The sequence below is a fragment of the Macrobrachium rosenbergii genome, chromosome 28, assembly GCF_040412425.1.
Source record: "Macrobrachium rosenbergii isolate ZJJX-2024 chromosome 28, ASM4041242v1, whole genome shotgun sequence".
Taxonomy (NCBI): Eukaryota; Metazoa; Arthropoda; class Malacostraca; order Decapoda; family Palaemonidae; genus Macrobrachium; species Macrobrachium rosenbergii.
This window is the reverse complement of record NC_089768.1, coordinates 31104001-31131377: the sequence shown is the minus strand read 5'-3', so window position 1 is coordinate 31131377 and position 27377 is coordinate 31104001. Positions and strand designations below refer to the sequence as shown.

Here is a 27377-nt window from a genome sequence, read left to right as displayed (position 1 = left end):
TGTAAATATTTACAAGTAATAGTAAATATTTACAAGTAATAGTAAATATTTACAAGTAAACAAGTTATACACTTGTAAATATTTACATATTACTTTGTGGGTTTCTCTTTCCATCAATGGAAAAGATGTTACGAAAAGCATATGTAAGTTGAACTCGTACAAACACTATCGCAGGCAATCTAAGCATAAACGAACAATGAGGAGCCGAGCCGTTACAAAGCAAAATCCCTGTCAATACGACTACTACTCGGCAGACCGTCTACTATCGAAGTTCAAACAATTTTCCCGTGAACGTCTTTTTTTACGCCATGACAGTGCTTATTTGGTTCCAGATAAAAAGTCGCGTGTGATACCAAGAGAATTTAGCATACGGAAAGGATAAAAGACTACAGCCTAGCGTAGGAAGTACCTCCTTTGCCTGCCCAGTTCGAAGATGGATACGGTAGATTTAAACTGCAGTTCGAGCTCTGCCAGTTCAAATGAAAGCGCAACGCTACCACCTGCAAGCTTCTATGGGAAGAATAAAAATGATTACCCACTGGTTAAGGTGAGTGATGTGGTGGTGGGGGAAGCGTGCCATCTATCTTTTGGGTGGGTCTTCCGGAATCGGGTCGTAAGAAGCCATCCTGGGACACTTAGATTGGGGTAGTTGGTAATCCTACAGTTGAGGGGTCCAAATCCTCTGCATTTCGTTATGTCAAGATCAGCACACACATTTATCAAATAGGCTATTTTATTCGGTAATTTGTTACCAAATTACCGGTAATTTTTCAAAAGACTCCAGCAAGCCATTTTTGCATGAAAAACCATTTTGGGTTTTTAATGCAAAAATGGCTAGGAAATGATAAGGCATCAAAAGAACCTAAAAATACCAACCTAACGTATCCCAGGGGTGTTTACTGGTTACAGTTTTGCCTTATTGGCTATGGAGGGGGTTGGGGGGCCGATATTTTCTTACCTTATAAGTCGTAGGTTCTTCATTGGACGGGTTGGTATCATTCTCGGCTAGCACTCTGCTGGGCCTGCGTTCGATTCTCCGACCGGCCGATGAAGAATTAGGGGAATTTATTTCTGGTGATAAAATTAATTTCTCGTAATAATGTGGTTTGGATTCCACAATAAGCTCTAGGTCCTGTTGCTAGGTAACCAGGTTCTTAGCCATGTAAAATAAATCTAAACCTTTGGGCCAGCCCTAGGAGAGCTGTTAATCAGCTCAGTGGTCTGGTTAAACTAAGGTATACTTAACCTTATAAGTCGTAATTTGATTGATTATTTTTCTCTGTTTTTAAGCATTTGTGCAGGTTTTGTATTGAGAAGAAATTTTTTGTTTTGATGTTTTACTCAAGAAAAATATAAATTATAATGGAGGTGGCTGGAGTCTTCCGAAAAATAACCATTTATTGAATCAAGGAAAACAATGATAAAATGCTGTTTGTCTGCTGACAGGAGCAGAGATTCTAAAAAAGGTAGGAATAAGCAATAGCTCCGCATGGGGTATTACTTTGGAAATTGATTTTTCCTAGGCTAGGCTATAGTATTTTGGTTGCTTGTCAAGAATTTACTGTTATTTTTTGTTAGTCACCTGTAATTAACCTGTAATTAACCTCAGAAGTTGTATACTAGCCATCCTGGAGTGCTATTGTGCATGTGCAGTGTTATAGGAGAGCTTTTGGTGAAAAGTGGAGTTTTCTTCACCATGGGATCTGGCTCAGTAACACAGACTGCTAGGTTAGGGTAGGCTAGCATAATGGAGAAAGCTTTGGGGCCTGGAGACCGATCGTAGACCTCTCTCCCCTGAACCGATTCATTCGCCAGACTCGGTTCACAGTGGAGACGGCTCATTCCATGCTTGCCTCCATCAGAAAGAACGACTTCATGCCTACAGTGGATCTGAAGGATGCGTATTTCCAAATACCCATCCATCCATCCTCCCGCCAGTACCTTCGCTTTATCCTTGTGGATACAGTGTTCCAATTCAGGGCACTCTGTTTCAGGCTCTCGACTGCTCCCCAGGTGTTCATGCGAGTGTTCACCTTAGTGTCAGCTTGGGCCCATTCACACGTGATACGTCTATTGAGGTATCTCAACGATTGGCTGGTCCTGGTGAGCTCCCGCCCGCAGTTGCTTCAGGACAGGGATCGGTTCCTCGAGTTTTGCTGCGATCTTGGGATCATAGTAGATCTTGAGAAGTCAGATCTCACCCCAAGCAGAGGATAAAGTACCTGGGCATGATAGATACGGTAGCAGCAAGAGTCTTCCTCTCGGACCCTCATATCAGCAGGTTCAGGAAGGCAGCACAGCTGTTCCTGTCTCGACAGGAGCAGCCATCTCGACAATGGCAAGTCGTCATTGGTCACCTGTCATTAGAGAAGCTGGTCCCTGCAGTGGTGACTGAAGGAGTACTGGTCCCAGTCTCAAGAACCCCAGTCCTTTCTCATCCCTCTTTTGGAGGAGGTAAGAGAGGACCTAGACTGGTGGATGGAAGACAGGAACCTCTTAATATGAGTATGCCTACATACTCCCCCTACATACTTGCTTCTGTTCTTGGACGCATCAACCAAGGGATGGGGCGCACACCGGGAGGAGTTGCTGGCTTCATGAGTGTGGCACCGAGATGACAAGCACCTTCAAATCAACATCCTGGAACTCGAGGCAGCCTTCCTGGCCCTCCAAGAGTTTCAGGATCGAGTGATAGGACACTCTTTGGTGTTTGATAAGCGACAACACCATGGTAGTGGCATACGTCAACAAGCAAGGGGGCCTGGTGTTCCTTCCACTTCATCAGTTGACAATGCAGGTGCATGAGTGGGCTCTGGCCCACTCGGTAGAGCTGTCACTCAGGTATCTTCCAGGCAAGAGGAATGTAGTGGCAGACAAGCTTAGCCGCCTGAATCAGGTGATAGGGACAGAGTGGTCCCTTCACCCAGATATCGCGGAGAGATTGTTCGATCTGTGGGGGCATCCAGTCATAGATCTGTTTGCCATCCGGCACAACAGGAAACTTCAGGTCTTCTGTTCAGTTGTGCCTGACCCATGGGCCGCGGCAGAGGATGCATTCCAACACCCGTGGGACAACCTCGACATCTATGCCTCTCCTCCGTTTTGTCTGATTAGCAAGTTGATCAGCCACGTGATGATCACCCTGAATCTCAGGATGATTCTGGTGACTCCTAAATGGCTCTTCTTTCCGAGGCACCAAAAGAGATTCCTCCCTGGCCCAACCTGCTGTGTCAACCCCACGTAGAGCGGTACCACCAGGCAGTGCAGTCCCTGTCTTCTTGGCTGGCGGTTATCCAGCATCTCCTGCGAGCGAGAGGCTTTTCGCTTCGCGCAGCAATGGAGATGTCTTCTGTGGTTGGTGTCATAGACAGGGTATCTCTCCGGTCGGAGCTACTGTTCAGCAGGTTGCTGACTTCCTAGTCTTTCTCTTGAGAGAAGCTTCTCTCTGTTTCAGCTGTGAAAGGCTACAGAGCTACACTTGGCCTAGTCTTGCAGTTGAAAGTGGTAGATATCTCCTCTTCTTTCAAGATTTCTCCGCTGATGAGAAGCTTCAATAGGTCTTGACCACCCAGGGACTTCATCAGGTCCCTGAGTGGGATGTGACTCTCATTCTAAGGAGCCTGACTTGTGCACTGTACGAGCCTTTACGAGAGTCGTCAGACAGGGATCTGACCCTCAAGACCATCCTCCTGCTTGCCCTGGCATTGGTGAAGAGGGAAGGAAAACTTCACAGAGTTTCTTTCGATGTTAAACACTCAAGGGGATGGAGATCAGTTACGTTCTATTTCATCCTAGACTTCGTAGCGAAGACTCAGAACCCATCGGTCCCTGATGCTAGGGTTGAATCCTTCACAGAGCCCATTGGTCCGTGACGCTAGGTTCGAATTCTTCACGACCCCTTCCCTAGAGGACTTTGTAGGTAATTGTAGATAAATGAAATGTGTGACTACATTAACTACTATTTTACTATGCTTGTATTCATTACATTATCATATACCCCTTATATACCCACTATGAATATTATTGATGTCTCATGCATAATAAAGACACCTCCTATGTACTTTATATTTCTATATTTTATTATGAATATGGCAATGCCCCGAGGATATGGTAACATTGTATTTTTCCTGCCTCTGGCCATTGCTTGATAATCAGTGTGTCGTCCAGTCTTCACCAGTGACAGATGTTTCTCCGTCCACTTGTATATAAATACTGAAATGAACCTACTAGCTTATACATAGTGTTTCCTTACTAGTAAGTGTAAATAAAACTTTATTATAAAAATGTCATTTTTTACGGCAGAAGTTGAAAGAAACCAGGACTTTATGAGATGTATCCTGGTAAGGAGCTCTGCCACAGTTGTTAGCATAGGTCGAACACACTCCCTTGGTTAGGTTGTCAGGATGTACAAAACAGTAATATACTTTTTAACAAAAATTGAAGGGAGGGGTCCATGGCAGCATAGTGAATCCGCTTATGCATTTTAGCAGAAGTGAAACGGGTATTGTAGCCCCATCCCTCTTCCTTCCCACACCAGGAAGGACATGGCACCCTAGGTGAGGTCAGGTTATGATTTTTCTCAATAAATATCACTGAAAAGGCTTCATTACAAAATGCAGATACAGTAATCATGACTCCAGCTAAATCATATCACAAATCAGGAAATAGTTGAGGGATGCAGTACCCAGAAAATTGAGATGGTTTTGGCATACGAGGAGAGGGAAAGAGGAGCATTCGGTTAGAGACATGGGTATATACTACAGCGCACAAAATGAAGCAAGTGGAGAGAGCTCCTCAGGTGTCTAGCCCCATAAACAGTAAACCTTTCATAAAACTGTTAATGATGACGACTGTATTGTATATGTGGTGTTGATTATAAATTTGCTTCCCTTAGTTATTAATTATTACTTGATTATGATTTTGAGTTTTTTTGCAATTGACCTAAGGTATAGTTTTGGTATACTATTGTTTTACATTTTAAAAAGTTCTGATTACTGTGTTTTTTCTTTTAGATTAAAAAATTGCCAGCTTCTGTCATTGAATATTACCTTGGAAAGCCACCTAGTGAGGACAAAGATGAGTTTAAACCTAAATTGTCAAGAGCCAAAAGAAAACTTGTGCCTGTTATAGGTTCAGATGCTACAAGACATAATATAAAGGTAAGTAGTTTAACCGTGTTTGTTATTGAATGTAGAATAACTTTATTGCTCCAGTCTGTCATGAAGAGAGGCATGAGATAGGAACTGCTGGCATGTTTGTGGGCTGCTGAGATGACCTTGTTCCTTTTTACTTATTGCTTTTTATTAGAGAGGTCAGTACCACTGACAACCTATTGAGCACATTTGGACATGTAAATTAATTTAGGGTAAGAAACTGTCTTGTATATGTGAAATATTGTAACAGTGAATTGCATTGCAGTGTTTTAGTTATTTTAGAAATGCCCTCTGAATGTTACCCTTTTCAAAACTAATTTGTTTTTGACTGCTTCCTTAACAGAAATATGTGTTGCAAGAGTAAGTGCTACTGTAAATATCTGTTTTAAGTACTGTATGTAACTTAACCAGTAGTTACATTGCTATTGTTTCCAAACCGAACGGCAGCTAGAATTCAAAATTTGCGCCAGCAAAAACAAAAAACAATATGGCGACTAGGAGATACCCCCTCTACCCACTGTGGAGGAGTGAGGAACTACCTTAACACAAAACTTCAGTCGTTTCTGCGGATGTGTGCTGTACATAACTGCTTGCAGCAGCTGCTAGAATTCAGGAATATTCTGGTATTGGAATTTGGTGATGTACTTAGTGTTTTGTCTTCAGTATTTAGTTAGGACAAGCAGTTACATCATTTCTAGTTTGTGTTATTTTAGCTATCCTCTTTTCTTTGCAGTATGTCAGACTTGAGCTCAGGTAAGAGCAGGGCAATTAGAGTTTGCAGCAAAGGGTACAAAAGTAGGTTAGCTAAAGAGATTTATGATGCACACACTGTTTGCGCAGCTTGTAGAGGTCAGAATTGTAACCCGAATTTGACGTGATGAATGTAGAGTTTGGGTTGAAGGGAAGTGGATGATTTGTTCAAGTAGGATGAAAAAGTTAGATTCTGATAGGAAGCAGAAAGCTGCAGTTAGAGCTTCCTCTAAGGAAGTAGATAATCAGGATCATGAACTTTCCATTTCTCCCATTAACACCCCTCCTGTTAAATTTTTGGTAATGCTTCAAGTGGTTGAGAAGTTGGGATCCTCTGTAAAATCCTTGGAGGATAAAGTGACGACTGTTAGTGTTTGTGAAGTGGAGGAGGTGGCTACTCGGCCCGCTTGTGCTCCTAGGCAAAGGTCCCTGCTAGACTCCCATCCCCTGGGAGGAAGCATACTGGAGGCCTAAGGGAGGCGAGCTGGGTCTGCTCCTGGGTAGTCGCCCCCTCAGGTGGATCTGATGTCGACTTCCAGATCGCTAGGGAGCACCATCGGAAAGGCATCTCCAGAGAGGAGTTTGCGAACCTATTGAGTTCGGGAGAGTCTTCGCCCAGGTGCCAGTGGTCTCTTCGGGCAAGTCTCGCCCGCTTAATAGGTCTCGCGGTGTCTCGCCTGAGGCAGTACCTAAGAAGCGAATACTTGTTCATGCTTCTTCCCTTGGTTGTAGTTGGTGGGAGGCTCCGGAGGTTTTTCGCCTCCCCGAGACGGTGAGGGAGCACCGGAGTTGGTTCCAAGGCCCTGATTAACATCTGCTAAGAAGAGTAAGAGGATTTCGCTTGATGCGGAGGCGCAAAAGCAGTCTTTTTGACTGGATGATGAAGAGGAGGTAGCACGTGAGCGCCAGTATCAGGAGAAGCGCATTCTTGCGCCTGAAGCTTCGACTCATTCGTTGGCGCCAACTCGCCTCTTGTCTGGCAGACACTCGGGTTCTCCAACACGTATTTCCGAGCAGGAAGTTCAGGACCTTTCGGCGTTTTCCATTCAAGCGAAGTTGGATAAGATTTTGGGTTTTGTGCAACCCACTCAGAACAAGACTCGTTCTCTGGTAGTTGTTTCCCCTACACATTCAGATGGGGAAGCAGACAAAGAAGGTGATGAGGAAATAGAACAGGAGAGTCACAATTCCACCGCTTACAAGAAGCTTTTGAAATTCTTTGTTGAGAGTTTCCCGGATTCGTTCTCTCATGTAGCGCCTTCCTCTCCGCCATTCAAGATAGTCAGGGAAGTGTTGAACAAACTCAGGACATACAAGAATGTCAGAATGACTCTGATTGCCCCACCTTGGCCATCGAGGGAATGGTTCCCGAATCTGCTGGAACTTCTGACAGATTATCCAAGACTTCTACCTCAAAGGAAGGATCTAATCAGGTGCCTCACGTAAGAGAGTTCCACAAGGGTCTGTTGGGTCTAGTGCTAACTGTGTCCAGACTATCAACCGTCTCCTCAGGGACAAGGGATTTTCTCAGCAAGCTTCAGAAGCTATCATGGAATGTAGGAGGAGGTCCTCTTTGGACGTATACCAGGCCAAGTGGAATGTTTTTAGAGACTGGTGCAGGAGAGAGGGAGTCTCTTCTTCTAAGACATCTTTAGCGCAAGTGGCCGATTTTTTCTTGTACTTGAAGAAGACGAAGCTATTATCTACCTCTAACATTAAGGGTTACAGGGCTATGTTGGGCTCGGTGTTTCGACACTGTGGTCTAGATTTGTCTGGTGACAAAGATTTGTCAGATTAATAGGTTAGAACTTGGACGTGGTTCTGGAGTGGCTTAGGAGCGATAGATTCGAACTTCTCAGCACAGCGTCTTTGAGGGAGGTGATGAGAAAGACACTGTTTTTTAGTAGCCTTAGCTACAGCGAAGTGGATAAGTGAAGTGCATGCCTTAAATAAAAAAGTAGGTTTTGCAAATGGAAATGCTATCTGTTCCTTAATATGGGTTTTATGGCCAAGAATGAAACCCCATCCAGGCCTTGGCCACGGTCATTCGAGATTCATAATCTGACAGATCTAGTTGACAGTGAAGAGGAGAGACTCTTATGCCCCGTTAAAGCTCTCAAGTTCTGTATTCAAGCAACCAAGTCTATTAGAGGTAACTCGGACCATCTCTGGTGCTCTGTTAAGAATCCTTCTCGACCCCTCTCAAAAATTCGTTGGCTTTCTTTATTCGGAGTGTAATAGTGGAGGCTTATGACAGTTGCCTTCAGACGCCATTTGTCTCTTTCTTCTATTATACAAGCGACCTTTTGGAGTAGTAGGTCAATGTTCGCCTCGCATTATCTGCGAGATATGGAGACAACATATGCTAATTGCAGTACCCTAGGTCCTTTCGTAGTGGCTGGCATGGTATTGGGTGAAGGTGATAAGAAAGTTCATCCTTCCTTAGTGTCCCCTTCTCCTTGACGCAGGTTTTGGAGTTTGCTGGGGGCTCTGGGGGTACATTGTGCTGTGCGTTTAGGAGTACCTCTCAGTCATTAGCTTTTTAAGGGGTTTAATTTTGGTGTAGGCTAGTGGTGATACCCATCGATTGGTTTTATGTTTTTCGGTTGGTACTGCGCCTTGGGCAGGGGCATTTGTTTGGTCATCCTTGGTGTCATATGAACCCTTCTAAGTCACAAGGATAATATACTTGGTATAGATGTCCCATGGCTCCCTCGCCATGTCTAGCAGTTAAGAAGAGCTCCATATTTAAGAGGCAGAATCAGTATGGATTGCTCGCTTAACAGGTAAGGAACTTACAACTTTTCTTTTACCCAAGAAAAGAAGATTAACACAAACTTAATTATAGTTCTGTTTATTCATGGTCCCGCCTCCTTTAGTGTGGGAATCAGCTGTGTAACTACTGGGTAAGTTAACACATACTTAAAAATGACATTTTCATAATAAAATAAAGTTTTAAGTATACTTACCCAGTAGTTACATGATCAAAGCCCTCCCTCCTCCCCTCTCATGAATGTAGGGCATAAACGACTGAAGTTTTGTGTTAAGGTAGTTCCTCACTCCTCCACCCGTGGGTAGAGGGGGTATCCCCTAGCCACCATATTGTTTTTTGTTTTTGCTGGCACAAATTTTGAATTCTAGCCGCTGTTCGGTTTTGAAACAATAGCAATTTAACTACTGGGTAAGTATACCTAAAACTTATCTTATTATGAAAATGTCATTGTTATATAAGTAACTTATCAAGTAATTACATTGCTAATAGTTTCACTTGCTCAGCAACTGAAGTTTTGAAATTCGTGAGTCGCACTGTTTTATTTTGGGTAGGTGACTAGCCCCGTCCACTTTTAGGGAAAGAGAGGAACAACTAGCAAAAGAGCTTCAATTTGTTTCTGCCAGCTGATGGCTGTACACCAGTCATTAGCAGCAGCTTTGATTTGGAATTAGTCATTTTCCAATTGTTAATTCATCATTTGGTGAAGTATTCTTGCTTTGATAGTTGTACAGCTTATTTAGATAGAGTTAGGCTCTGTTTGAAAACCGATAGGAGCCCATTTACTTTGACGATCAAGGGTTCTAAGGCCATGTTAAGCTCTGTCTTCTGACACAGGAGAGTGGATCTTTCCTCTGATCAGGACTTGTCGGATCTCGTTGGATCGTTTGACTCCACGAGACAGAAGGAGGTAGCAGTAGTACTATGGCCGAGATGTGGTTCTTGATTGGTTGTCCAGCCCTCAATTTCAGCCTGTGCACTCAATTTCATTAAGGGATTAGACTAGGAAGACCCTTTTTCTAGTGGCCTTGGTGACAGCAAAACGGGTCAGTGAGATCCATGCAACAGATAGAAGAGTGGGCTTCTCCCAAGGAAGTGCTGTCTGCTTCTTTTCCTTGGGATTTCTAGACAAACGAGTCACTTCCCAAGCCTTGGCCTCATTCTTTTATTAAAAGTTTGTCAGAAATTTTAGGTCCAGGTGAGGAAAAGAGTTTTGTGTCCTGTGAGGGCTCTGAAGTATTATCTTCACAGAACAGAAGGAGTGTGTGGACCTTCTAGTGCCTTATGGTGTTTGGTTAAGAGCCCCTCGCGTCCACTGTCGAAGAATGCCCTGGCATTCTTCCTCAGAGACCTCATCTCAGAAGCTAATTCTTTGATTGGAGATGATGCTTTTTCCTTGTGTAAAGTGAAAGCTCATGAAAAAGAGCTGTAGCCACTTCATTGGTATTCAAGCGAAATTTATCTCTCTCTTCCATATTACAAGCTACTTTTTGGAAGTGCAAGTCGGTGTTTGCATCACATTATTTAAAGGAAATTGAAACTATATTATAATTGAAGTACATTGGGTCCATTATTGGTGGCTGGCGTGGTGTTGGCGGGGTTGGGGGGAAGTGTAGGAAGCATTTCTTCCTTTTGTTTCTTTGTCTTGAAATAAGGGAGTTGAGTTTTTAGGGGAGCCTGGGGGTACTGTGTACCTGGAGTACCCTCCAGTTCTTTTATGGTTGGGGGTGTTTTTAATCTTTTTGTGGTACAGTATTAGGTGACGATCTTTTTCTGGTTGTATATTCTGTACTGCGCCCAGGGCAAGGGGCAACATGTTAATCTTTTAGTAATCGGAATTGTCCTTTGGTGCAAGGTACCCACTGAAATAGTAGGCGACCCACGGCTATAGCACCGCGCCACTAAATAATAAGAAATTATTTTTAATTCTGTACCGCCATGATGCAGTAATTCATATTTCATTGAGAGAGAGAGAGAGAGAGAGAGAGAGAGAGAGAGAGAGAGAAATGGTGTGTACTTACGTATGAAATTCGGATTTTAATTATTTTTACAGTGAGGAAACATCACAGTGATAAGATATTCTCTTATCTTCCTGCAGTAGCTCGCTTATCAGGTAAGGAAACAACAGGCATTACTTTAATGCTAGCAATCTTTTCTATTCTCAAATTCATTACCATTCCTAATGTTTTGGGGTAGATATGCATACCCCACCTCCTGTCAATGTGGCAATCAGCAATGTAATTGCTTGCTAAGTGACATATAAAAACAACATTTTATAAAATAAAGTTTTATATATACTTACCAAGTAATTAAATGATTGGAGCCTGCCCTCCTCCCCTTGCATGAACATGAGGGCATAAACAAATTGAAGCTCTTTTGCTAGTTGTTCCTGCCTTTCCCGGAAAGTGGCCGGGGCTAGTCACCTACCTAAAACAAAATAGTGCAACCTGCGAATTTCAAAATTTTAGTCGCCGAGCGAGTGAAACTAATAGCAATGTAATTACTTGGTAAGTATATTTAAAACTTTTATTTTATCATAAAAATGTCATTTTTTCATTTCAGCCTTCGTCAGCCAAAAAAAGAAAACAGAATGAGAAAATGAAGCGGAGTAAAGACATTGTATTGGAGGTAAGTGGATTGACATAGCCTGTTTTTGCAGCATTCCATCTGAATGGGATGTCTATTAGTGAATTTTTCATTGATAATGTTTATCACAGGGAGTTATAGGTGATTAAAACCATTTGTTTTAATCACGTTCTGCAAGCTATTGGTTTTTTTATTTGTTTCAGTGATGAGGGTTTGTTATTAGGGATAAACTTACCAAATGACTTATTGTAATAGTAGTCCCAAATATCATAATTTATTGTAGTGAGTCCTGTTTTATTAGATTTCTCCTGAGAACTGGGACTGAATTGGTGAAGCACTGTAGTGGATTTTAGTTGCGGTTTATCAGTTTGTTTGAGGAAGCATTTTGCATCCAGGTACAGTGTCTGGAATTTAATTGGTAATTATTTTGTATGAATCTTAACTACCGTTGAAGATAGCTATATCTTTCACTGGCAGGTGCAGTTGGCATTCAGAATAAATAATATGTTTTGACTTTCAGAATAAATAATGGGTTTTGATGTAAGACAAACATATTTTTGGTAGTCACTGTTTGTCCTCAAAGGAGTTACACTCTCATGGTCCCCCAGGGCTCCGTGAGACAGACCAGCCAATCTCAAAGAATTCTCTTACAGTTGTTCTTGACCAGAATAGTGCTTATTAGCACAGTGATAGAATGGAAGGGACTCAGAGCAAGAGGGCTATATCTCCTATCCATGTCAATTGCCTTGGTTCTCCCTTCATCCTGCTCATACCGATGTGACAGCAGCACTTATGTCGGCTATCTTCCTCATTAAACACCAGGTCTGTGCAAGATGAATGTTCACTCCAGCCCCATGCCTTTTTGTTAGGGAAAGTGGGTGGGTTTGAGGACACACCACGGCTACCAATAATAGGCTTTTCTTGTGTCAAAACCTGTTTTTTTGATAGCGTAGTTGCTGTTTGTCCTCAAAGGAGCGTACAAAAGAAATTGACAGGTGACGAAATGGCCTAGCTCCTAATAAATTAATCCTATCAATCTTTTTTTTTTTATTCCAGATACCCATTAGTATTTGGCAATAAAGAACAGGAAACAACACACGAACCTATATGTATATTATTCTTTGTGGTTCTAAAGTGACTTACCTAATTATGTCAGGTCTGGCTGCAGGAATATTTTGCCTTCCCTGGCAGTAACTCAACATGACCACTACTCTCGTGGCAATAGTGTTTCAGGAATTTTTGATCCAAAGTAAAGTCACAGGTTAAGTTTTGATGAGCTATAGTATTAAGTTAGGCTAAGTTAGGTATAGGTAGAGTTAAGGTTGAAGGTCATAGACCACTGTAATATTAAGATGATAATATTACAGTCAGAGTTTTATTTAGTAACCTGTAAATTTGTTCTCATCATCCTGCTCCAATTGTGTAAGGGAAGAAAGCCCTTACAATGTTAACAGAATGTATTCAATAGAGTTAGATAGACACACAGTATGTACTGGTTATGAGGATTAGGGGTATGATTTCAACTATTGGTGTGAAGAGTTAAGGGAGTGGTCAGTTGAATTTATGAATAAATTCCTTAAATATAGGAAGAGGAAAGAGAGTCTGATAAATTGAGGAAGCAGTTAATTAAAACATGGCACAGGCATTTCACTTCCTTCATTGTCTGCTCCGTCTACTTCTCAGATGAATTTATTAACAAATTCCTTAAATATAGGAAGAGGAAAGAGAGTTAGATAAATTGCTGGCTGGGTGCTTGCTTAACCCATCCCTCTGTAAGGCAGTTAGGGAGGATGTTTCTGCTCAGAAGAACCACAATTTCTTGAAGCAGTCCTGGAATTCGGCCTTGAAGGAGCCTGCAGAGCACCTGGTCCCCCTTCTAAGACTCATCCATCTTCCTCCAAGGCTTCTTCTATGTTCCTAGTCTTGCTAAAGGAAGTTGATTCTCTGTTAGAGAAGGAGGTAATCAAGCAAGTGTCAGTAATCACTTCAGATTTTTACAAACTTACAACTGACTGTTTCTAGTTCTGAAAGCATCCAGAGGTTGATTCTCAGTGTTGGACATATCAAAGCTCGACAAGTTTGTTCGACTGACTCCGTTCTTTGGGATAAGGACCTGTGACTTCATCTGACCTAGTCTTGGGATTTTCATCAATCTTCAAAAGCTATCTCTGATTCTGACTCGGTCTGTTCTCTACCTGGGGAAAAGTATAGACTGTCACAGTTTTCAGGCTTTTCCTTAAGAGAAACAAGTAGGCAACTTCTTGACTCTTAAAGGACTTCAGCCCTAAAGCAGCATCCAGTAAGGCAGTGGCTTTCTCTCTTGGGCTATGTGGCCTCATTGAAGAAGTTCATCAACCTGTGAAGACTCAGGATGAGACCATTTCAATTCTACCTCAGATAGACTTGGGTAGGAAGTCCCTTTCAGACTCAACTTTGATACCTGTGCTGATGAGTCTTTGGGGGATTTTAGAATGATGGACAGATCGTCAAAGACTCATTGCAGGTCTGTCTCCGGAAGTAAGGCATCTAGTCATTACATTACTTTCAGACACTTAGGTGAAGGGTTGAGACACATTACTTGGGAATCTGCTAATGTTGGGAGATTTGTAGTTAAAAGGAAAGTCTGTACACATCAAGTCTTGAGCTCTTGGTTGTGTGGAAGATCATGAAGCAATGCAGACACCTGGTGAGAGACAAGGTACTAGTGTTGTTTGTGGACAACACCACCTGCATATTGTATATCAGGAAACAAGGTGGCATGAAATCCTCTTTGATGTCCTTCCTTGCAGAGAAACTGCTTCTATGGTTGGAAGCAAGGAATATTGTACTTATCCCCCAGTTTATTCCAGGGAAGAACATGTTAGACCATCTCAACAAAACAGATGAGATTCTTCTGACAGAATGGTTTTGCCCTCAAGTTTGCCATTTGCTGTGGAAACTGTGGGGAACATAGACCTGGTTGTGACAGCTCAAAACAAGAAGCTTCCGATTTACTGCTCTCATCAGGCTCGAGTAGTGGATGCTTTTCTCCAGGACTGGTCACACTTAGATTCTTATGCCTTTCTGCCTTGTGCAACCACAAGTAAGGTTCTCAACAAACTTGAGTCCAGAACTCCATGATGACTCCAGTAGTCCCATGATGGCTGCAAAGGGGGGAAATGACAGACCTATCTCTGACATTGGATCTTCCTCGAATACTTCCTTTGAGGAGAAAACTAGTCAAACAATCGAATACTTGGAGGTTTTATCAAAACTTCCATGTGCTTCAGTTAACTGCATGGATACTATCAATTTCCTCTTATAAACAAGAGGTTTTTCTAAGGTGTCTAGGAGTCTGTCCTTTAAGTCAGGAAGAGATTCAGCTGTATCAAAGGTTTGCATATTGCTCCTGGTGTCGCTCAAGAGGGATTTCCTGCACTCGTACTTCTATTGATAACACTAGTGAGATTTTCATGTTTCTAACTGTGCTAAGATGATGATTCCTGCCATTTGAGGTCGCAGGTTAATGTTTTCCTCGGTGCTGCATCATGTTCAGAGCGACATCACTAACAATCTAATCTTAAAGAGGTCTTCAGATCTTTTGAGATCAAGGCACCTCGATTCCCAGATCAGCCTCTGTCTTTAAATTTAGACTTTGGGTGAAAATTTTTGTTAGCTGATCCATTTGAGCCCAAGGTAACAGTTTCTTTGAAGTATTTAACTTTGAAGACACTTTTCAGTAGCTTTAGCTACTGCAAGTGAATTGCAGGTGTTTTCATGAAACACTTGGTTTTTGCAGTGGAGATGCTATTCTTTCCTCTACCGTTTTTCATGTCAAGGAAAACCTCTACCAAGATTTTTGAGAAATCCAAATTTGGCTTCCTTGGTGGGTAATGATCAAAAGGACTTATTATTCTCGGTAAGGGCAATTGAGATTTTCTTGAATAGGTTAAAAGCCAATCAGGCAAAATTCATCATTTGTGGAATTAGGAGGACTAACATTCATGTTTTAAAATGAAATTTTCTTTCTTATTTGCCATTTGGTCAAATTTTCTGATGGTAAATATTTGTAATATATGAGGGCTATTGCTACTTCAGTTAATGTTTTCAAAAATTTCTGTGTGAAAATTGTAAAGCCCTTAATCCACTAGTCATAGCAGGTACATTCTGTTCCTGAACCAAACTTGGGTGCAGCCTTGTAGTCTCTCCCTAATTTTAAAGCCCAGTCTTGAGTGTTGGGAAACATGAAGGTACATTATTTGTATAGGGATGTACCTTTGTATCAATTGGTATTCCTTTAGTTTTGGCTGTCAGTTGGAATGTTTTACCCAGGTGCAGGGTCTCAACACTGCTTCTGCAGAGGTAGCTTTCTCTGAGGCTGCTCTTACTTTGTCATACTAGATCAGCTTAGAACATCTTGGGTTTCATATAAGACACTTTGCTTGGCTGAACCAATTCTTGTCTAGCTGCACTAACCCACCATCCTTCCCTCCATGTGGTAATGAGCTCTTTTTAACAGTATGTGAGATTCATCCCCAACAATGTAAATTTTTGTGATAAAATTTATTATTTGGTTACTTACCTCCTGTAAAAGTACAAGCCATCCAGCCTCCCCACGACTTAGTGGGTTGTCAAGAAGAATTCTGGTGAGAATTAAAACATTTGAGACACACTCAGTGGAGAAAAGGTTAATTGTACAGTTGTCCAGGTAAGTTAAGCAATCATCTTTATTTTGCATGCTAACTGTACCTGCCAGTGCGAAGATTTAGATTTCTTTAATAGTATATCATTATCCAAATAATGAATTTTATTATGAAAATTTACATGTGCTGTATGCATGTAACAGTAAAAATAAACAACAATTGTTGATATATACAGTAGCTATGTTTGATCAAGTTTGTACTGGTTAATATAATAGTCTTATTTTTGTATCAAATGCTTATTCATTTATAGATAAAGTTGATAGTTTCTTGTAGATCAGATTCTCATCTAACATGAAACATCATTGTAAATTTGCTCATTTCTTCAAATAGCTGACACTTATTTGTACTGAATTTGCTCAAATTGAATTCCACATACATAACATGACAGCAGCATCAGTTTGTACTAAACAACATACTTTATGTGTTGAGTATTAGAGAATGGTGAAGATTATATCCTTTACTGTATATGTTCAGTATTAGAGAATGGTGAAGAATATATCCTTTAATTTATAGAATATGTAAATCCAATCTCTCCCATTTTTTCAGGATAACTCTGAGGAAGAAAATTGTCATGTTATCGAGGAGAATCGAAGGAATCCCAGAAGAAAGGCAGCAATTGATGGCTTTATAAAGATGAAGAAGGCGTCCAATGCTGAGAGTTTGGTAAGTGAAATTCTGTGAAATTAGGGATTAATTCAATTTATATCAAGATTTGCTGTTGCAGGTATCTAGTATCAGTTTGGTTGTGCCACATACTATACATTTTGCAATGGCATTGCAATGAATAGGTCAGGTTTTGATATATGTAGTTAGAAAAAATTATCTATGCAGGGGTATCCAATGCTTTTTCTTTCTCTCTCTCTCTCAAGAACTTCTCTTTCATCATAATTTGATGTGTTTAGTGCCAGCCAGCCATAACTGTAATGCAAGTGATTTGAGCAGGTGAGAGAGTAAGAAATTTAGAAGCTAAAAGAAACTGGACTGTCTTTTGAAGGATTAGAGCAGTCACCTTTCTTTGGAACAGGCCTCCCCAACTTAAATGAAGCTGAAAATCTTGTATGTCACCATTTTGTGAACTGGCTTTTAAAATGCCATAGGTAGCATTGGTTGTGGGGTGAATAGGTAAGGGAGAGAAACAAAATACAGAAATAAGAGATTGATCAGAAGGCCAGAGAGGGGTGATATGCATTTTTAGTGTTATGTAAAAGAAAACTATTGAGATGGCTTTGTCTGTCCATCTCCACTTTTTCTGTTTGCTCTTAGATCTTAAAAACTACTGAAGCTACAGGGCTGGAAATTGGTATGTTGATCATCCACCCTCCAATCATTAAACATACCAAATTGCAACCCTCTAGCCTCAGTAGTTTTTATTTTATTAAAGGTTAAAGTTAGCTATGATCATGCATCTGGCAACACTGTAGGACAGGCCACCACCAGGCCATGGCTGAAAGTTTCATGGGCCTCGGCTCATTCAACATTTTATGCTGTAAAAGAACTCGATTGCGCCCAAGAAACTTCAATGCATTTTTTACTTGTTTTTATTGGAAGGACTGCTGTTATTCTAGCTGTATAAAGATTGCTGTTCCTGGTGCGCATGCAAGTTATGTCACCTAACACTCCTCTCCCCCCTACCTCTCTTCAACTCCACAGCACTCTTTAACCCCCATCTCCAGAGAATATGGTCCTGAGCACTCTCTTCCCAGTTAGTTTTTGTACAGATATAGATCATACAATATTTGCAGTATTTTCTTTGGAATGTGCCTGTCAGTGGTTCTTTTAAGATGGCTTGTTGAACTTGTATTATTATGAATGAAAACAGATGTTACTTTATTCAAAACCTCCACATATGTGACAGTCATACCAGTATGTGTACAAAAGGGTGTAGGTGAAACAAAGAGCAGTTAATCTTTGAGCTGCTGTGCAAAGTGTACCATCCATGTAGTTTAACCAGACCACTGACTTCAAATACTTAACTCATAGGACTGACCTCTCAGCACCTAAAGCAAGCTGGGTAATGACTTCTTTCTTTCTTTGTTGTGAATATTCTGTTGTACCAAACTCCTCAACAGAGAGCCAAACTTTCATGCTGCCTTACCAGTTTGTGGGAATATTTCATCCAAGGTCAGAGGTGAGGGTAGAAGCAGGATAGAAAAATTAAAAATTTTTGTCAACTCACAGTAATGGGTGAAAATACAACTGTTCATACACGAAACAAACTTTCTCAAAAGTGCAGCTGGACCCGTTTAAAAATAAAACAAGGTTAGCCAATGGGGAGAGAGCAAAGGCAGAGCCTCACCTCTTTCCCCTTCGCAAATGCTCAGATGCATTAGTTACTTCTCGAATAGTCTTCAAGCAAGATGAGCAGTTCCCTTCTTTCAAGAAGCCAGTTGTTTATGCACTTCCTGATCATCTGCGCCTTGTTTTTCATCAAACAGATGTGATCCTCAAGACTGATCTGTTAAGGTAGAAATTGTGAATTTTGCTGTAGCCCAGAACCCTCATGAGAATAAACAGACCCCTTCTATTCTTTAAAAAAAAAATAAGGAATTTTGGATTCATGGACATGACAGTCAAGAAGGTTACTTCACACATCAATGCTGGTAAATTAGAGCCATTGAATATGGTTATTTTGCTATCTTTTACGGAGAGAAATGGAACATGGGTGTCAAGATAACAAAAGACCTGGCAGAGGGTAAACAATAGCAAAAGTATTAAAGTGATACAAAATGCTCAAGAAATGACATATTTAATACAAAAGTAGGAAAGGAAAATTAAATGTACACAACATATAAAATTGAGAAATTGCTATGGAGGCTGTATTTACATGGACATTTACTAAATTTCTATTCGTATAGTTTAAACGAGTGAGTGAAAAATAGCTGCGGAGGAGAGGAAGTTGAAGTTTAAAAGTGTTCTGTTTATTTGAAATGAACTTTTATGTAAGATTATTGCTCTTGTGTGGCTTTAGATTTCAAATTACTGTAGTTTTCTTTACTTGGTATATGTGCCTTGTGGTCTAGTACAGAGGGATAGTTCCTTAGTTGTGTTTGATAGTAAATAAGTGGGATGCAAGGTCCAGATATTCTAGAAAATTGTGTATTTGATATTGAAAGGTCTTCTTTTCCGTTGTCATATAGAAGAGCTGTCATCATAAGGAATGTTCCTTTCTATTTTACACACATCATGTTTTATTTTGAAGGATCTCTTTTACTTTCATATGGAGATCTGTGCTGTGGAGGATAAGGGTATATATTTTTATAATATGTTTGTGTAAGGCTAGTTGCCTTGTAAATCTAATGAGTACTTTGTATTTCATTCAAAGTGTTGATTAATGTGTATGAAATCGTTGATGGTTTTTCATATTTCCATTTCATGATAATACTTATTTGTTTTTTTTTATCCAATGTTTCAGTTCTTGGAACCAACCTTTTGTTGATTACACAAAACCACGTTGGTATTATTTGTTGTATCAGCTTTCATATTTCTGTTGTTGGTGTTTGAATCACACAAGGCATTGTCACTTGGTACAAAGCAAATCAGATTGAATATTGCTTATGGGAGAAGGATTAAAAATAACTTTTATGTGCATAACATTCTGAGTCAGATTTTTTATGATTTTCAGAGTATTACTAAATTAAAATCAACGAGTAATAATCAGGTTACACACGAGGTGCGAAAAAATCCCAGCAGAAAAGCAGCAGTGGAAACTTCTGAAAAGATAACCAAGGCATACAAGGACATGGAGGATACAGTAAGTAAAATTGTGTATTGTGGTCCACCACAGTTTTAGAATACGAATTGCGCTTCTCAAGAGTACTGTAGTTGCTTTGAATTTGGACTTTCTGTAATGTCAGTTTTAGATCATATGTAGGGTACATAACAACATGATACTCATTTCTGTTAATTAGGCTTGTGCTTTTTCTGTTGTACATTATACATAACAGGTTTTGACGTAAGAAAAACCTATTTTTGGTAGCCGCGGTGAGCCCTCAAAGGAATTACACTGTCGTGGTCCCTTCAGGACTCCTGAAGACAGACCAACTGATTACAAAGAATTCTCTTTTAGTTGGTCTCGGCCGGAATAGTGCTTGTTGGCACAGTGATAGAATATAAAAGACTCAGGACAGGAGGGCACTATCTCCTGTCCTACAGTGACTGCCTCAGGTTTCACTGCATCTCAACCGCACAGATGTGACAGCAATATAAGTCAGTGGCTATTTTCAGTGCATGCCATGTCTGTGCAACATCAATGTTCACATGCCAACTTTAATTTTTTGGGAAGCATATTGTTATTTGGTGCTTTTTAAGTATTGGTATGTTTTTATTCATCAGCCTTCAAGTTTAATTCTAGTTGCCATGTACATCCACATAGTTTAAACGTGCTACTTCTAGCATCAACAGAAGAGTAAACAATAATTCTGAATTTTTTTTTATTTAATAAATCAGCCATTAGTTGTTTTCTAGCCTTTTTCAAAACAATGCAGTGCCCTTCCTCATAATAATTTTACAGTATTGACTTAAAACATAATAAAAGGCTGTAAAGTTAAAGATATTCTTTTATTAAATTTAATACCTGAATAATGCACAGAAATTAGAATGCAAATTTAGTTATCTTGCCTACAAATTCAGATGTATCATCAAGCAGAGGTGAATATTTACCATTTTTAGCAGAAAACATCAAATCCAAACTAGAGAAAGAAAATTGCTGCACCTTTGTTTATTTATCAGTATGTACTGAGACATGCAGTTGTCATATAAAAGAAATGAAAGATATATCTATTTAGTAATTTTTTCTCAGGTGAACCTCAGGTTTTATGTGGCTGCCCTTTAACTCATCTGTCCTTAAATAGAGCAAATTCTTCCCATGAAAAGTAATGGGAATTGGATTAATCTGTTCCAGACATCCAAAAATACAGCAAATAAAAGCATTTCAACTTGAATTTAATAAGCATAGCATGCAAAAATCATAAAAAAACATACACAGAGTAGATAGATGAAATAAATGCAACCTCATTCTATCTTGACCTGGAACTGGGAGAGTTGATGGCTTTTGTGGTAGGTGGTGGGAAAGGTGAAGAGGAGGAGAGATGTTTTGAATGATTTTTGCACACTGAAAAATATATGAATATATTGCGTTTTTATAATTATTTAACGAGACCTCCGAGTCCCTTTCCATGAAAATGGTAGACAACCGCACTTCTGAGGTGGTTTCTCTTTTCTGTCTCTGCTGCTTTCTTTTTGAGGTTCACAGTGTTTCGTCCTCACAAAAAACCTGTCCAGTTATTGGTTTTTAATATGCTCTTAAAAGTGAAAATTTTCATCGTTATTCTGCAGGTTTATAACTTGGCTTGCCATAGCTTTGTCAGGGTATTATTTTTCAACAAAACTACACGTCCCTCCCGTATCACACCCATTTCCTTTTTTAATGAACTAGGGGCATTCACCCTTTCCGCCTCCTCCTCTGAAGATAATTCCTCAGCATTCGTATGTTGTTGCTCCCTCAGAAGATTGTGCTGTTCTCTAGTGAGCTTTGTTTTGCGCTTCTCCACATCGTCATCACTGACCTCCAAGCCTATGGACTTTCCCAGAGACACATTCTCTGCAACAGACTCAGCTTTTCTGGCATATCTAGCCTTCATAAGAGCCATGATGACTTTCATACAGTACAAATACTTTGCCCGTGAATTACGTAAAACACTGGAGACAGATTAGCAGAGATGGGCCCTGAGCGAGACCCACCCACAGACTGAAAATTTCCTTTGTTTCAGCTGAGAACCACACACATACGTGCCTAATCCCATACTTGTCTTAGCCAGTTGTGTTTGTCCATCCTTAAACAGAGCAAAAGTTTGTTAATAGAGCAGATTTTTCCTTGGACAGAATGTCGTTAACCAAATTGAGGTATGACTGTAGTATATAGTAAGGCGTATGATATTCAAGGTAGCTGTGTAAATAAATAATATTTACATATTTATGTGTTCTTGAATATAATGTTGTCTTCAATTACTTACTCTTGCATTGTTTGGTTTGCTCTTGTACAATAAAATGTTCACTGGCAGTTGTGTTAAATCAAGTAAAAATTTTTGCACATCACTTTACTCATAGTATTTGTTTTATCGTAATGCTTCATTTAAGGTATGTATGTAAGCATTATGTATTCTTATTCCCCTTAACTAATTTAAGCTTTAATTGTTTTTTTTGCAAATAGGAAGACTTTGATGATACCAGTTACTACTCTGAATCTTCCTTCAGCAGCAGTAGTGATGATGTAGTAAAGAAGCCTTCAAAGGTTAAAGTAAGTATGAATAAACTGCATGGGTTGTGTAGCCAGAGAAATGTTACTTCGTTATTCATTACAGCTGTAGCAGTCACTTCAATACCTAATATTCATTGCGCATTGTTCTAATGAAAATTTCTCTAGTAAGCTCCTAAAATTAAATCTTGACATTGGACCAGCCAACTCTACTGCATTCCACACTCATGGTTTGTTTACGTCACAGTGTTACCTCACTTACCTACATTAATACATCCAAAGCCCTTGTGGATATTGGAAGCTTGTGGGCAAGGCAGAAAAACTGTAGATGTACAACAGCAATATCGTATTTTTTTTTTCTTTTTTGTCACTGCAGAGTACTGCATATGCTTGTAAACACCACAGAATACTGTACACTATACACTATACTGTACACTATACTATAAAACGGTGAGCAGATGCACAGCAAGTGTGCTTACTGTAGTTTACCTGAGCAGGATGCATATGTGTATATATACACATACACACAGACCTATACATACAGGTATACATATGCTGATTTTATATCGAACATGTTGCTGTTGTTTTGTGCTGCATTTTGGTACCTCTACATTAAAAATCTGGTAAAAATTTCATTCACATCATCTGTGTGTGTGTGCAATGCTTATTAGAAATGTGTTACAGCAATATTATTATTTGTTTTGTGTGGCGTACAAAAATTTATGAAATCCACACCACCTGGAACACATCATATGCTGCTACAAGAGCTTAGACTATCGGGTGTCTAGCACTATCAGTATTATCTACCAACCATTACTGGTGTTAATTATATATGGAAGTACATTATTTTTGTTTTCCTGGTTTGTCTCACCGTGAAGAGTATAATCTCAAGGAGCAAATGACTTGGTCCTCAAGCATACAGGCTCAGAATACTGTTCAGCACTGGAATGATCAATAATATATTTGTGTAATGACTAAAAGAATACATTATTATGAAAATCTAATAGCACATATGCTTAATAACAAAAATCATAACATATATCATATGATACTTCACTTTTCACATATCAGGACATATCAGGCCAGGATCAAGGCCTAGCCAAACATTTACAGGTTAATATTCAGCATCCTTCTATATTTTGATTATGATAAACAAAATATAATAAAAGTTTTGTTTTTTATCGCTGTAAAAGCAAAACATATAGGCTTACAAATTTTTAGTGTTAAAATAAAACCCTATTTAGACCAAAAAAATTGTTTAGGCCAAGTTGCAAGAAAAACTTAAAACCTCAGTTCTTAAAAGAATAATGATTTTAATTTCCTTCAAATGGGATGGTACTTAGCTCAGCTACCAGGATATCGATCTGTTCCAGCGCCGTGCCTTAAGTTGATTCCGCTGCAAGTCAGTGTTTTCCCATTATCGGCGCTGTAACTAGATGTTTGGGGACGTTGCATCAGGTTACAGCACCGTAAGCCCCGTTAACTTGATGCCTATTCTTGCAGTTAGCGCTGTAACTTGATGCAACATCAAGTTATGGGGGCTGAAAAAGCGCCATAAGATCGAATCCGCCGTAAGTCGGTGACGCACTGTATTCTTATAATATTAGTCTTGCTCACATTTACTCCCGACGTTCTCCTGTCATAAATACTTTCTGCAGTTTGTCTTTACTATCTTCAATCAGTGTTGTATCAACTGCAACTATCTGTCATTCCAAGCTCCAATTGTAACTTAGTCTTATTCTACAATTTTTCTCATACATTTATTGTCCTTTCTGTTACCTCTCACATCACCGCATCCTTAGAGATATTAAAGTGTCATGTAGTCACAAGTCACCCTAATCTCAGCTCCATTTTTGTACCAAACCAAACTCTTCAGCTGCAGATCCTAACATGTTTTAATTCCATCATTATCATCCTCAATCTACTTGTGCTGTATATATACTGACATTTAGTACTAATTCTTGAATTAGATCATTGTGTATGGCCTTGATGCTATACTTGTATTTGAGAATATTAGCAGATATTTTTTTAAGGCATTTTGTAATAATTTATTTGGGATTTGTTTTTCAGGTGGATCAGCTTGAAAATATACCTAAACCTGAATTCTCAGAGTATGAGAAAGCTGCTCAGGAAAAAGTTGCTTTACGGAAGGATTTCCTTAAATCACTCGATATACATTCATTTGATGAAAAATAGTTGTCCATTAACAAGTGAAAAATTATATTTTTTGACATTAGAATTTCAAATGAAGCCTGCAGTAGTCGTAATGCCACTTTTTATTAAAAAGTTGCTCATGTGATTTTCATAAACTTTTGTTTTTACTCAAAATTTAGGTTGGATGTTTGTTAGACTTATGCTGTAGGCATATTCTTATTTTACATTTTAATAATAAGGTTTTATGTTCTATTTTAATTTTGAGTTAAGGTAGAGGCTCGCTTCCAGAACCATTGAAACAAGGATTCGTCAAGATGATTTCTCTTTATATTTGACCTTTATTAGCCTGAAACATGTTTTAGGCTAGGCTCCATTATGCAGTTTAATGTACAACATGATTAAAGTTAAATAGAAATTCACTATACATATCACATGCTGAAAATAACATGTTAACAAAATTAAGATCTTTAAAAAAAAGGATATCCTTCTGTAGTACAAAAAGAAAACTGATATTTATGAAAACTCACCTTAATTCTCAAGGAACTCCTATCATAGAGCTAGGCTACAAGACTATACTGAATAATTCTTACTACGGTATTAGTTTAGTTTTTGGGTATGCACCCATTACTTTGCAGAGAAGTATGCATCTGTTGTAATTTATATGCATGTACAGTATGTTATAATTACCATATTCATACAATTTTTGCACAGTTTAGTCTTAAGGATGAGTAAATTTTGTTGGATACTTGATATGGTGTCTGAAATGCGGTAGAAAATTCTTATAGCTTCCATTACGTGTAAATCATTTCTCTGTGATAGTGGTCAAGAATGGGCAAAGAATGCATAATTGTAAAATTGGCAGATAATCATGATTGAATTCAGAGAAGATACTGGTAAAAAACTCAGAGCTTCACAGTTTCTAATTACAATTGTAAATATGAGGTAGTTGCATTTAATTAATACTTATCATTGTTTTCTTAGTAGTAATGATGGGAAGGATGTAGACTCCGCTTCTTTTCTACAGTACAGTGTAGTGTAGATATATAGCCGATCCAGATCCAGCTGTGGATTTGGCTTCCATGGTGTCTTTGATTAGCGTATTCTTTAAAGTAGAAATATTTTTATGGCATTGTTTGTACTGTAGAAGTGTAATATGCTCAAAAATGTTTCCTTAATATGATGTTAGACACGTTAGTAAAAATGGTGTTAGTTGAATAAGTTTATGCAACTGAATAACCATGTATTCTTTTCCATTAGTAATGTAAAGTACGTGCACTCTAATCATGAGTCTTGTTATAAATTTTATCATTATTTCTCTTGTTACTTTGTACTTCCATGAATATTTTACTATCAGTACGGAAAGATGAGGATGCATGCTATTTCTTATTTATGCTGTATCTTTAATTATTTGTATCCATGTGGTGAGTACTGCTTTGAGCGGCTCATTGTAAACAGCACCAGCACTAAAGGTTATATACTTTTAGTTTTTCTTTTGCCCCATCTTTGTTTTTTCCCCCATCAGGCTGTCCAACTGTACTGCTCTAATTTTCATCTTATTTTAAAACAGCCATTCCTGAAATAGTCTAGAAATGTGGTTGGTGGTCATGTTAAAGGACTTTAATCGGTTGATATAATAATGGTTAGCTCATAGACCTCATAATGGTAAACTTACTGTTGTAGTGGTCATATTGTGATTTATATGGTAATGTAAACATCACATGCTATTGTCCCAATTTTTACTAACCAGAAAAGATTAATTTTGCAGATAAACTTAGTATAAATAGAGAGAGTACAAAATATAGATTGACATAAATATTTCTCTTATTTATTTCTGAAGTTACACTGCCATAACAGAATTGAGATTCTATTTCAGGTTTTGTTAGAAGTAGGAAGATTTAATTAAATCGTTAATCTTGAATACACATTAATAGACATTACAGCTGTATTGCGAAGTGCTGTGTAAACTAATGAAAACCATTTTTTATTTTTTAATATTCCTGTTTTTATCTAGGAGAATGTAATAAAAACAAGAAACATTTCTCATACAAAATTGTGTTATTTAAGTCATTAGTAAATTGCATATTTGGTTTCCAATTTATTAAGCAGTATTGAAGTGACAAGGTGGCAAATTTGTCAGTAACTTGGTAGTGTTTGTGTTAAGCAACTAATATCTATATATGTTTCTTATTTATTTTATATATACCTACTGTTGGCTCTGTATTGTATTTTTGTATGTCCTGATTATTTTTTTACATATTTTAATATGTCTTTACTGATAAATGCCATGGTATTTAAACTTCTAGAATGATTCATCACTGGTCTCTTTAATCTAGCTTACATTTACAGTTCTGAAGACATGGAGAATGTTTAACCCCACCACAAGGTATTGCACACCATGTACAAATGCAGCTTTACTTTTGCTTGTTCCCCTATATACCAAACCTTTTTTTTTTTGTTTTTCCATTTTGAACTCTCAAATTTTAGAATAAATCTCTTAGGGTAGCCTGTAACAGTCTACAAATGTGATGTAGTGGTGGTACTTAATAATGAAAAGTGAAATTTGTGGTTAGTGTTTGGTGTGAAATCTACAGCGCAGTTTTTATTTTTACAAAATTTTTTTTGTATTGTTATTTACTTTAATTTTGTGTAAATTTTGTTGCTTAACATTTTAAGGTAAGGAATTTAATTTTGAAGTAAGAACTTTTATATTTCAGATATTTTCCATGTTGATTAATTTTGTTTGCATCCTCATATTTAATTTTCCAGATTGTTTAATTCTGTTTTGAAAGTCTTGATACACAAATTTAATGTCTTTGAGTTTTTAATCTCAGTCTTCAAGTTTTCCTCATGTTTCAATTTTCATATTGATTAATTTATGGTTGAAAAATCACAGTATACACCTCTCATCTTGTTCCATGTATTTATGTTAAGATGCCTCATATTCAAGACCTGTAGGAATAATCATCATAAAAAATATTTTCACTGGAATACTTGAGATAGAATAAAAGAATGAAACACTTGTTTTTAAA

The 27377-nt window shown here is 38.7% G+C and overlaps 1 protein-coding gene across 1 annotated transcript; it reads left to right on the top strand.

Annotated features, from left to right (window-relative positions):
- The first annotated feature begins 227 nt into the window (after window positions 1–227).
- LOC136854202 (muscle M-line assembly protein unc-89-like) lies at window positions 228–27377 on the top strand. Its single transcript, XM_067130508.1, has 7 exons — window positions 228–547; window positions 5013–5159; window positions 11236–11301; window positions 16488–16604; window positions 19564–19692; window positions 22150–22236; window positions 24265–27377. Exons 1-7 carry the CDS (start codon window positions 434–436, stop codon window positions 24388–24390), a joined length of 786 nt encoding a protein of 261 aa, XP_066986609.1. The 5' UTR covers window positions 228–433; the 3' UTR covers window positions 24391–27377.

Bases quoted from the DNA above. Each gene is read 5' to 3' on its own strand.
- LOC136854202 (XM_067130508.1), top strand. From the start codon at position 434: ATGGATACGGTAGATTTAAACTGCAGTTCGAGCTCTGCCAGTTCAAAT. The intron at 548-5,012 runs GTGAGTGATGTG...TTTTTCTTTTAG, and splicing joins ATGATTACCCACTGGTTAAG to ATTAAAAAATTGCCAGCTTC. The intron at 11,302-16,487 runs GTAAGTGGATTG...CCATTTTTTCAG, and splicing joins GTAAAGACATTGTATTGGAG to GATAACTCTGAGGAAGAAAA.